Here is a 12583-nt window from a genome sequence, read left to right as displayed (position 1 = left end):
AAATTATGTTGCAGCAAGTAAACTTTTAACTTTTCAAGTTTTGAAAATAAATTTATTTGAATTTTGAAACTTGAGTTTCTAATTGACTTAAAATTGTTGTAGGTAAACTTTTGATGGAGAGGCACCCCACCATATTTTGGTCCCCTTGTGCGGCACACTGCATTGACCTCATGTTGGAGGAAATTGGCAAACTTGAGTTTGTCAAGTCATGTGTGGAAAGGGCAAAAAACATATGCAAATTCATTTATAATCATGCATTTGTTCTTAGCACAATGAGGAAGTACACAAAAGGCAAGGAGTTAGCTCGCCCAGGTATCACGAGGTTTGCCTCGAATTTCATCACCTTGCAGTCCTTGTTGACATCAAGGGATGGATTGAGGAGCATGTTTGTTGGGGAGGAGTGGATTTTCTCTTCCTATGCTACGACCACTGTAGAGTTAGATGTGGCGGATTGCATATTTGATGAGGATGGTTTTTGGAAACCCGCTAGAGAAATCCTTAAGGCAAATTTATTGCAATTTAACATTTAGTATTTTTCTTTTACTTTAAGTTATCTTATTTTATATTTAAGTTTTGACTCAAATTTTTCGTTTTACTTTATATGTAGGTCACTGAGCCCCTTGTAGCTTTGCTATGAACTGTTGATGGGGAGAAGCCCTCTATGGGCTACATTTATGAGAGCATGGATAGGGCCAAGGAGGCCATCAGAGCCCAATATGCAGGAGTGCAAGAGAGGTATGGCCCTATTTGGGACATCATCGATAGGAGATGGCAGAATCAGCTCCATCGACCCATCCACGCAGTAGCTTACTATCTGAATCCGGCATTTCGTTTCTGTCCTGAGTTCAAAGCGGATGTGGAGGTTCTCACTGGCTTATACACAGTGATTCAGAGATTGAGTAGCGATGAAAATAGCACTGCTACGATTGTTGAGCTAGACCAGTTCAACAATAAGGAGGGGCCACTTTTCTCTGGTAGAATGGCCATAAGTGCTCAGACAACACTACAGCCAGGTAAAAATTAAATAATATATTCAATGTTCATGAATCTAGATTCTAAACTTAAAGTTGATTATATAATGCATTAATTTTAGAGTTGTAATTTGTAAATGAGACTAATTGTTTTTGTTTTTTCCTTATTTCAGATAGATGGTGGCAAATGTTTGGGGCCACAACCCCAAACCTTCAAAAAATTGACATCCGCATTCTGAGTCAGCCAAGCAGCGCTTCTGGATGTGAGCGCAGTTGGTCCATGTTTGAGCACATCCACTCGAAGAGGAGAAACAGGTTAACAATGCAGAGGTTGAATGATCTTGTCTTTGTTCATTACAACCTTCGTCTTAGGATCAGACAGATTTTGGGCGCTGACTCCTCTCCGATCATTCTGGAGGAGATTGATCCAGAATCAGAGTGGATCACAGAGACCGTGGACCCAGTCTTCACTGAGGAAGACCGCGCGTGGGTTGACCAGGTGGATGTAGAGGCTGAGGTTGTGGCCAGGGCAGAGGAGGCAGCTAAAGCACGTTCAGGCATTGGTAGACGCACGCACGCACAGACGCAGGCCCTAGCGACGTTATTCGTGAGCCCATTGCCCATGCAGGGGACATGGCTTGGCGGTCCTCTAAGACCTACCTTACACGCCTTTCTCATAAGCAAACTGGATACTCAGAGGCTAAGGTTGAGGCTGCAACAAAGCTAGAGGATGATGATGAGGATGATGAGGCTTGAGCTGGAACCTTGTTTTTATATTTTGTTTACACTGTATAGATATTGATAGTGATACTGAATCACTGATAGACATATGTTTCAAACTTTCATGGATCTTCATCTTAGATTTATACATACATTTATGATTTGATGTCTTATAGATCTTCATGATTTCATCTTACTGATTCTATGATTTGAATCATTATGATCATTTGATTTTTATATACTTCAGCTAGCATACAATTTACATTTTAGTACATAATGATAACATAGTTACGTATTTGATGGATTTTATGTTTCATGTTTATGTATGTTAGATTCTATTTGATGATGTTATAGTGTTTTCAAGTTATATTCAATAAAAGGTGCATGAAATAAGTCTTAAATTGTTAAAAATTTTACATTTAAAGGGTTTTTTCAAATTTGCCGATTCACCGCCAATTCACCGACAATTCACCCTCGATTCACGATTCGATTCGGCCGTGCCGATTCTGATACGATTCCAATTCATGTTACTATGATCCTAAGAAACCCTCCTAAGGGAAAAACTCAGCCTCCAAAGGCATCCATCGTCACATAAATACTATTGCAATACAACCATGAAAGCCTTCAAAGCCCTAGCCACAACCAAGCACTTATGTCAATAAGCATGAGATCACACATCCCACACCATGTTTCCAAGCCTCACAAATGTTACCCTAGCTAACTTCTCTACCCTCAACAAGTGCCCTTGTGGTTGCTATTATAAAAACAAGCTCCCAGAAAACTACCAAATGGTTTACATAAAACTATGTGCTCACTGACGTCTTGATCTCACATCCAATATTAGGTGCTTCTAATTTATTTCCCCAATATTAAATAATTATGTCAAACAATATCTCAATGTTAGAATACAACTCATCAAGAATATTCTACGGGAACCTCTACAAGTTGCACGTCCATTTAGGTGCAACATTTACATAATAAAATAAAATATTAGAATATAAACATTGTAATGCAATTTGTACAACCCACATTTTTCCAACAGCTTCTTCTCTCACACCCTAATGTATTTAATAGATAGTTGCACAAGTACTCGTACCTATACCCCTAGGACACATAACAAGTACCAGTATGCATACCCAAGCACCCAATACTTAGTGGGTACTCAATAGAGAACATTATAGCTAAGCACCTTGGTTAACATTTCTGATTTTTGCTTCAGTGTTTTGTTTGCATAGCAGCTTGTTGTTTATCAAGCTTAATTCAATATATAATTAGTTGGAAACTTTGATATAAAATGATTAATAGTAAACTTTATCATTGTTTGAGTCAGAAGTTTATCATTTGCAATATGTCATTGTTATATGCTTTATGATCTTTTTCATGTTCAAAGTTTGCCTTATCTGTTATGCATTTAAACATTTTGCATATATTATTATTACGAACATATTGCAAAACTTAAACTAAAAACAATACATTATATCTGCAAACTTTATCACTGTTCTTGTTCTGAAAACTCATTGTTATGACTCATTTTCAGTTTTTCTATGAACTAATAAAATATTTAAAAAATTGACGTGCCTAAGTACCTCCATCCCCTATTTTTTAAAAATTGTCGTACTCGTACCCATACCCGAAGCACCCCCATTCCCGTGCAACCTTGGCTTAATATGATGATGTAGTTATTATATGAATATCATCCATCCCCTATTTTTTAAAAAATAGCCATACGCATACCCATACTTGAAGTACCCCCATCCCCGTGCAACCTTGGTTTAATATGATGATGTAGATATTATATGAATATCATGTGTTATGGACTAATTCTAATAATGGATATATATACATTAGTACAAGTTTCTTATGTAATGAATGAAGGAATTTTTATGACTTACATGAGACTAACAGTCAAAGGACCCAGCATCAAAAACCCAGACCATTTTCATATTCTTTTCAATGTCATCTCTCATGTTATGAATCTTTATCAGAAAACCAACAGTTTTGTGCAGCCTTGCTTCATCAAGAAATTCATTAAGACAGCCCTCCTTCACGTTGTTCTTGTACCAACCATGGATATTTTGGTAAGCAGGACATATGAAAATAAAGTGCCATTCAGTTTCACCAACCCCTTTGCTACACAACATACATTTTTTCTTCTGAAACCTCCTTGGAAACTATCAATCTAACTTGCGTCATAGATGATGAGATCCAATTCTTAGTTGTGCACTAGCAATTCAGCTATACCTTTAATTGTCACCTGTAAGTAGTCTTTATCCTCATGATTCCAAGTGTGATCGAACTCTTTCACATAGTGGATTTTTTTCCACCCCATTTGCTTTGTGCACATGGTAGCCCTGAAAATTTTCCAACCACTTCATTGGTGTTGGGTTATAAGTTACTGTATTCGTTCAGGGAACATGAAAATCGATATTCAATTCGATGCAAAGTCGAAGTCGGTTCGAATTTGAAACCAAATCACTTTTTCTCTGACATATTCGGTGGAAATTTGCCCAATGGGACCCTAGTCGACTTTTTGACCAATTTCAGCAAATTTTAAAACCACCTACAAACTTGGGAGGAGTGTCAAATGGTTTTGAACGAATTTCATGCAAATTTGGCAGAGTTGGGTTGACTTTCAACGGAAATGTTATAACATTATTTTAATGTTAAATGATATATTGATATTGTTAAACCATAAACCTAAAACATAAATACATTGTAACTTAGTTTATTATTGTTAAAGATTAGTTGCCCGCAAAACAAGAGGTTTATCATTGTTGCCATTTTACTCCTTCCTTACTCCATTCACACCAATCGAGAATTATATCTACCGAAGACCAAGTACTGGTATTATCAATCGCAGTTAACATTAATCGTTTGTATAGTGGTTAGCATTGTACAAGGGACTTAATAAATCCATCAATGCGTATTAATGAAAATTTAGTGAATAACAATATTGCCATGTAGGTTTCATTGTGCAAGACTCCAACTAGATTATTATAGGTTTACCCGTAAATATGACTAGCCCTTTATTTGTATATGTATTACTTATATTGACTGACAATCTTTTGAGTCCCTTGGTTACCTAAGTTGATCATAGATATTATTGACTTGACTTTATGTTTGTAATTTATTTCATTATTGTTCATTACTTTGTAATATCCTTATATATATATATATATATATATATATATATATATATATATATATATATATATATATATATATATGACTTGGCATCTCTTTTAAGTGTGTTTTGGAAGATAAAACAAATATATATATATTGTATGAACGAACCAAATCCAGCTCAAAAACAATTCGAGCGAATGTTGAACCCAAATATCGAACCTACATATGAACTAGAATCCGAACCGGCAACTAAGGTATTGGGTAATTTTTGCATGTCAATGTCACATTCATTCAACCATTCCTTGTTCAGCTTCAGCCGCATCTTCTTTCTACGGGTACGGATTAACCTTCCCTAACAACCAACTTGTGCCAGCAATGTTTATCCATACTTTCAACTTTGTTTAGATAGCTTGACAAACGAATAACTATTGAAGCTTCCATTGCTTCAGCCAAGAAATCTCATATGGAATTGTTTATTTGACTTTAAGGCTAGTGATGGTAAGATGTTTTTGTCATCTTTTAATTTGTTTCTGCTTGTGGTTTGAAAGGTTGCTCCCCCATACCTCACAATCATATGCCAAAACTGAAGTGAACAGCAGGCCAAAAAGAGCCTTCTTGGTTTTTCAATCCCTCAACTCTGCTTGTCTGTACCTGTTTGGCAACAATAAAAGTTGTACATCCCCCTTGCATCTGTTCAGATCTACAAGTTTCCCAGCTGAGGTTGTTGTGAAAATCAATTCCCAAGTACTCATATTCCTCCATAATCTCTAGCAAACTTCTGTCAAAAAAGAAGTTTATTGGCTGCTTCTTCCTCTTTCAAGAGAAAATCATGATCATAGTCTTGTTAGTGTCATTTGCATCCAACATCTTGACAAAAACTATCTAGAGCTCTCAAGTGTTCTTCAAATCCTAGGCTGTTTGTGCAATTACAATGAAAACATCTGCATAAAGAAGCAACTTCACCACATGCCTAGCAAGCTACGTGCCCTCCCCTACAGTATTGCACCCTCCCCTACAATTTTGTTTAGCCATTCTTCAAGTTAATCAATATACAAGCCAAATAAGGTGGGTGAGAGCGGGTATCCTTGTTTTACCCCAACATTACTGCCAATAATTGAAAGATTCAAATCCAGAATCACCCTATTTGAAGAGATATTTTACTTGCTAAGATGTAACCCTAACCCTAATTTGTTACAATTGTGATTCTAGGGAAAATTCAAGAGCGCATCAAGAATGGTATATTACATCCTTCCTCTTTGATTTACTCTAGATTGGAAAGGCCATATTTCCCTCCTTAATTTTACCCTCAAATCATATAACTGCATGTATTTCTTTCTTCCATTTTCTACATCTAAAACCAAAGCTAATATAATTTTTGACATAATATTCCCAAAAGTTTGTATAAAGATTAAAAGGTATTAGTAGCATTAAATGTCAAATTGGACTGAAGAAATTAAACATTTAATAATTGTTAGCAGATTTTATTCAGCTGCAAACAGTTCTATATTTTATTCTTTTAATCATACCCATTTATGAATGGCCAACCTTTTTAAGATAAGGAAGTTTAACAAGAATTAGATAATGCAAATCCATTGTACAAGGATTTATAGGTTTTTAAATGTTTTTGATGCTATGGGTGTGGTAATAGTTTGAAATTATTCTATTGTTGCTTGAGATACCTTGTGGGGTTCTATAATGTCCCTTTCCGCAGAGTAAGTGCAGGACTTATTAGCCTATTTAATTCTTGTACGCTAAAGTTGTGAGAAAAGAGGAATACTTAATTTAACTATTTTGAATAATTCCTCAAACGTTTATTAGGGGTATCATTATCTAATTAATTCAATAAGTGTATAAAGTAACTCTAAAGGTAATTTTAAAAAGAATTAAATAAATGAGCAGAAATTTGAGAGGTTTTCCAGAAGCTTCCAGTATTGTCATTAAAGAGCAGTTTATGGTTCATTTGATATAGCAAAGGGATCATCATCCTGAAAAGAAACCATAGCACTCTACTAGCAAATTGCCTTACAAAGCAGTGATATCATTCTGTGCAAACTAACAACTAGATTACCAAGGCTAAATATGAAAATAACTCTGTCAAACAAGTTCATTAATTTTGTTGCAATAACTAGAGAGGTCCTAATCAAAACTAGAATTGCAAATGCTAGAGAAAAATCAAACACTATTAAAGAAAGACATGACTCATGCTTACAAATAATAAATCCTTAAGCGAAAAACTGAAAACACGGGCATTCATCTTTTGAACCCAAAACAATTGTATTCTTTGTATAACTACTGAAAATCCCTAAAGTTCATAAACTTTTATTGGAGAAAAAATCATCAAATTCAGACCCACTGCATTGTGGGCAGTTCCAAAATATGTTCCAACATGTGAAGACAAAACACTTTGCTATTATACTACATAAACCTGGTAGTTGCAGACATCAAAAGGCACTGACAACGAGACGGAATGTGAGGAACCAAAGATTTCAGGTCATCTTCATAGCCATATGATAAAAGAAGATCAGCCTGAAAAAACAATAATTAGCTGAAATCTTCAAAAGGTTTTCACATTGAAATGCTTGAAAGAACTTATTATAATGTAAAATTTATGGCAACACATTCCAAATAATAGTTTCATCATAGATATGAAATGAACAGGAAAAATAGGTAATAAAAAGGTCAACTGCTGTCCATTAACAATTAGAAAGCTATACATGATACATAATGCTCTCTATTTATAGAAGATCTTAAATTACTAGAAGAGATGCAAAGCAAACATGCCAGTTACAGACTCTGAAGTATTTATTTGGCAGATTCCACTAGACATTGACTACTTCCAAACTTGTACCAGGACACAAGTTATTGTATAATATAAATATTCAATTAATAATTTAACCATCATGTAGAATATGCTGTACTACACACTAAAAACTCATGATGACCAAAATAAACTAGACCATGTGTTACCAGATGAATTACAAGAGAAGATGAAATGGCAAGCCTTCTTTGAAGAAAGTGAAGCTCTTGATCTAAATGTTCCATTTGAGGCCATGCATCCATTAAAGATGCTTCAGAGCTCAAATAGATTAAACTCTCTTCAAGGAAGACATTTCCCACAAGAACCACTTTGAATGGCATCAAAGAACATAAGCTTTAATAAATTAAAACTTTCAATCTGAGTCCTCAGACTCATTTACTGAACTTATAAGTATCAAGAGCAAAATGAGCTTAGGAGTTATATGCCTATAATATCAAGTTATATTAAATGCTATGAGGTGTCAGAAATCTTAATTATGAAGGCAGAATAGTTTCACTGTGTATTGTCATTAAGCAATCATATTTTAACCATAAAAGCTATCGCAGAAGAAAAGACCATCTATTGCCATTCTGTAGACTTTTTCAAAATTCTACGGATTCCAGACCTACTGTTCTAAGGGTGTAAAGACCTGAACTTTTGAAAGGAGGTTATTAAGGCCATACAATAGTGAGCGAAATAGCCACATGCATATTTAAAATCAACCAGAAAACTAAATTCATCACTAAAGAACATCAAAGCTGTTAAACGGAAGCAATAATAAAGAGGTCAAGATAGCTGTTTTAACAGGTTTCCAAGTTTTCGTCAGATTAATAAAAGAATTCTAAAGTTAGTATGATTTAATAAATAAATCAAAGAAAGTCAAGACATTTGATAACATAAAAAATTATCCAATATAAAAATTTACATGCCCCAAGAAACAATTACTTAATCAAATTATAGACTATGAAGGTAATTGCACATAAATGGTAGTCAGAGACATTCTCATTGTTCATGAGGTCATAAATCATCAACTTTTGATAAATAGACTTCCCTTTATTTCTTTCTATTATTATTGAAAAATTTAAATCAGATTCAGGCCTCAGTACAAGCAAACTTAATAAACCCATGAGGTTCAGGTTGGAAGCAACCTCTACTAGATATGTCTGAGTCACATAACTATTGTTTACCGTACAAGGTAAACGGATAGCTGTTGCATTCAGAGACTAGAATATGACACAAAACAAGACAGTAATTTATTCATATAAGCTTAGTTTACAATCACGAGTACAATGATGATTCATAGTTCAATTTGGACAATGTACATATATATCCCGAAGGGGTGACTCAACCATCACGCAACCTTTCAAACAGTAACTAATTCCATCGGCTGTAGTATAGTTTTTACCGACAAAATCATCCCCCCCAAAAGAAAAGTCATCTCCGAACGCCAAAATAGAGACAACTAAACAACTAAGTACATCAAAACAAGACTAAGAAGATGGGTGCGTCCCTAGTGGAGCAGGTGAAGTAGTTGTCCTATGTGCCCGTAACTCATGCACCTGTTGCGTTGGGGTGTTCAAATCCGCCTTAGCCTACATTTGAATCTCTAAGGCTCTCTTCATCATCTCAGATATGTTTTGAAGCTCCACCTCTTTTGCATCCGACACCATCTGTAGCCGACTGTTGGCTTGCTTTACCTCCTCCAACTAAGATACGAATGTTGCCTTCTCTAATTCCCTCTCAACAATGAGTGTTGCTTGCTCTATCTCCCAAGCTGACTACTGCGTAGCCAAACTGGCTTCTACAACCACTAATCTGGCAGTTGTCTCCTCTCGAACCCCCTCTCTACTGCTACCTAATCTGCCTGACTCTTCTGAGGAGCATAGTATGCATCCCAATATACCTGTTCTATCTCCCATGTCAAGTTCTCCACTTGGCTCTCTACCACGGGCTCTCCAACGGTCCACTCCTACCGCATCTCTGGAGTCTCTGTGTTCGGCCATCCCCATGCCTCGAAGCATACTACAAACGTCGTTGGGCAACCAACTCACATGAAAGATAGAACCTACTCCAACTTATGCACCACTATCTCCAGTGCGCATCTCTACGCAAAAATCACTACTAGGCGACTTCAAGTCACCATGTCAACCAAGTATGCCTCTACATCCTCCACCATGGTTGTCTAGGGAACTGATGTGGACTGCTCCTGTGTGCCCAAAGTTGTCTCCACTGCCTCTAACAACCTTTGAGCAATGTCATTCGTTGGGGATGGAAGTGGTGGCTCAACTATACAACTGCGATGACTCCCCTCCTCCGAGACTATCAGATCCATCTCCTGGGATACTTCTCTCGTAGGCGAGAGAAGACTAGATGTCGGCGCTATTGGTCTAATGCAAAAACTCTGACTCATGCACGCACTCAAGTCCTACTCACTCAAATCCTGCAATATATTAGTACCCTCACTGGTAGCCAATAACACAATATCTATAGTGACCACAACATCTAAACCAACAATCTCCAATCGAACCTGAGGAGCCCTCGAACTCTGATGGGGGAGACCCTGTCTGTAATGTAGCCACTGCCTCTGGAATGGGTGGGACCTCTACAAGTATTGGTGGAGTTGTTGCTATTGTGACAGGAGTCATAACTACAACTTGTCTGAACTATCCAAAACTTAGAATATGCGTACCTACAGGGGTCAAATGAGTTGTCGTTGAGAGTGTAGGCTGTAGGAATAGCAGTGGTGTCGCAATAATGACTTCAACCTCTTTGTCATCTTCCATATCCTCTTCCTCTTCGTCTGTCTCACTATCGTCAGATGATCTCTCCTCTCGACCGCTATCTGTATTCCCATGTTCCGAACTTGCGTCCAACTCCTGCCTAGGTCGCTTTTGCCCGACCATGGCATTTTGCCCACCTAGTGCGTCTAAATGTTCCCATTGCATGATGGGTGGCTCACCTGGAGCGAGTGAGCCAGGCTTGACCTCTAACCTATCAAGGGGAATCATTCGTGTTGTTGCATCAAGGAATAATCCAATAGCGTAATGGGGCACGTAAAATGTCCTGTGTTGTAGTGTCATGAACTCATACATGCGTTCCACCAGTAATACGGCCCAGGAATAATCCAATAGCGTAATGGGGCATGTAAAATGTCATGTGTTGTAGTGTCATGAACTCATACATGCGTTCCACTAGTAATGCGGCCCAGTTATACACCCTCCCAATCATGATCTCATTCATCATTGCTACCTGCGAGAAGGAGATATCAGACGCGCAACTCGATCTCGTGAGCCTTCTCCTAACCAAGTCCATGAGGCAATGTCAATGTTCTTCCTGAATATTAGACTTTTTAAGTCCTCTCCCTTTAGAAGTGTCCATCAATGCTTCTTTTTCTGCCTAAGACAATTCACTGCGCACAAGCTCTATCAGGCACACCTTCACCTCTCAACTTTATTTCTTTGGTTTGCTATCAATTTTACTGCCTCCTTGTGCATGGTCAGGTATGCCAAATACCCTAGTGAAGTCTGGTGCTCTGAAGGAGATTACCAAGTCTCGCCCTAGGTAGGAAAACGAGTTGATTTTGGAGAATCGGTCATAGGTGTCCACCATCGTATGCAAAAAGCCCTCGTAATCACTAATGCAAAAAACTGGCACTCAGATTGCCCACTCTACTTGCGCCTTTTGGATTTTATTCTTCACCGGATAGTCCTCAGAAGTATCTTGCCACCATTTCCTACACTCGACTCCATTCAGGCCTTCAAAAGAAATGTTTTGTGGTGTGAGTTGCACTGTTGCAGCCGCTACCTATGCTGATTGTTTGCCCTTCTTTTTCCTTGTGCTTGTGCTTGTGCCTACTGCAACTCAGATGCCTGAAGGCAATGTCTTCACATTTTGATTTATCCTCTTACTGGTAGCTAAGTCTTCTTCCATTTTTTTCTTCCAAGCTCTCTTCCCTACTGACTAGATAATTGTCTTCTCATTTGTTTTTTTGTGTGCCAGAAATGGTTTATTTTGTATTACTTCAAGTCCATACAATGTTGTTCAATTTGTAATGGGTATGAGGTCCGTAAGGTGTCTCTCAAGGATGTGCAGCATCTGCTGGTCGCATGAGGGTGTTTGCTTTTCTATGGTTGTACAGTATTCAAGCTCTTTCTAACCTGTGGCCATATGTTGTGCTTTTGAGTGTGCTTAACTAATGCATGTACAGTGTCTGCATAGGTGTACGATTCTTACCTTGGTCGTAGTACGGTCGTACTGCACACTATGAGCTCTACTGTTTCAACTTATGCAATGATTCAAGATCATACGGTAAAGATTGTGCTCCATACGGTATCACCAATCTATTTCGTCGTGGTTGTACGCTTATTCCTGCCCAAATGGTTGTACGGTATATACTTGCCCCTTCTTGCTCTACGTGCTCAGTTCATATACTTAATCAATTTGTGTCCATACAGTACATGACGTTGATCCTCTATATTACTGTACGGTGTTCCATCTCCTTATTGTTAGTTGTATTGCGTGGTTGTATGGTATTGGGCTTCCCTTCAATGTCCTAAAACATTGTACGGCTGGCACAATGCTTCTTGCGAAAGGTTGACTATACTGTCCATACGAGACATGTGGCAGCTTGAAATGTTTTGGATCCTTGACTATACAGTTGTACAGTTCATTGGTTTCGTACAATTCTTACTTGTAATAATGTCATGCAATGGTTTCTAGAGACTTCAAAAATTCTTCTAAGGCTTAAAATCGCATCCCTCGACTACTTGGATGAATTATTTCATCTTCCCAATATTTATATATTGGTCGCTGTCCCATATCACAATCATAAATTAATTAATTCCTATGGTGCTCGCAGTCTTTAATTATTTTTATTTATATATTATTATTATCTTTATTTACTATTATTATTAAATATTCATATTCTATCTAGATCTTTTGTTCTGCATCTCATTCTCTTCCTAGCCTT

The 12583-nt window shown here is 37.3% G+C and overlaps 1 protein-coding gene across 1 annotated transcript in view; it reads right to left on the bottom strand.

Moving 5' to 3' along the window:
• The window catches only part of LOC149534760 (P-loop containing nucleoside triphosphate hydrolases superfamily protein), a 189752-nt gene that overhangs the window by 158389 nt on the left and 18780 nt on the right, over positions 1-12583 (bottom strand). Inside the window, exon 5 of the mRNA XM_089803073.1 lies at positions 7243-7343. Coding sequence (XP_089659199.1) covers positions 7243-7343 — 101 coding nt within the window. The remainder of the gene's footprint in view (positions 1-7242; positions 7344-12583) is intronic.

Source organism: Cupressus sempervirens, chromosome 10, assembly GCF_028749045.1.
Source record: "Cupressus sempervirens isolate cs-2001-9-10 chromosome 10, ASM2874904v1, whole genome shotgun sequence".
NCBI lineage: Eukaryota > Viridiplantae > Streptophyta > Pinopsida > Cupressales > Cupressaceae > Cupressus > Cupressus sempervirens.
The sequence above is the reverse complement of the archived record's forward strand: the minus strand, read 5'-3'. Positions and strand labels throughout refer to the sequence as shown.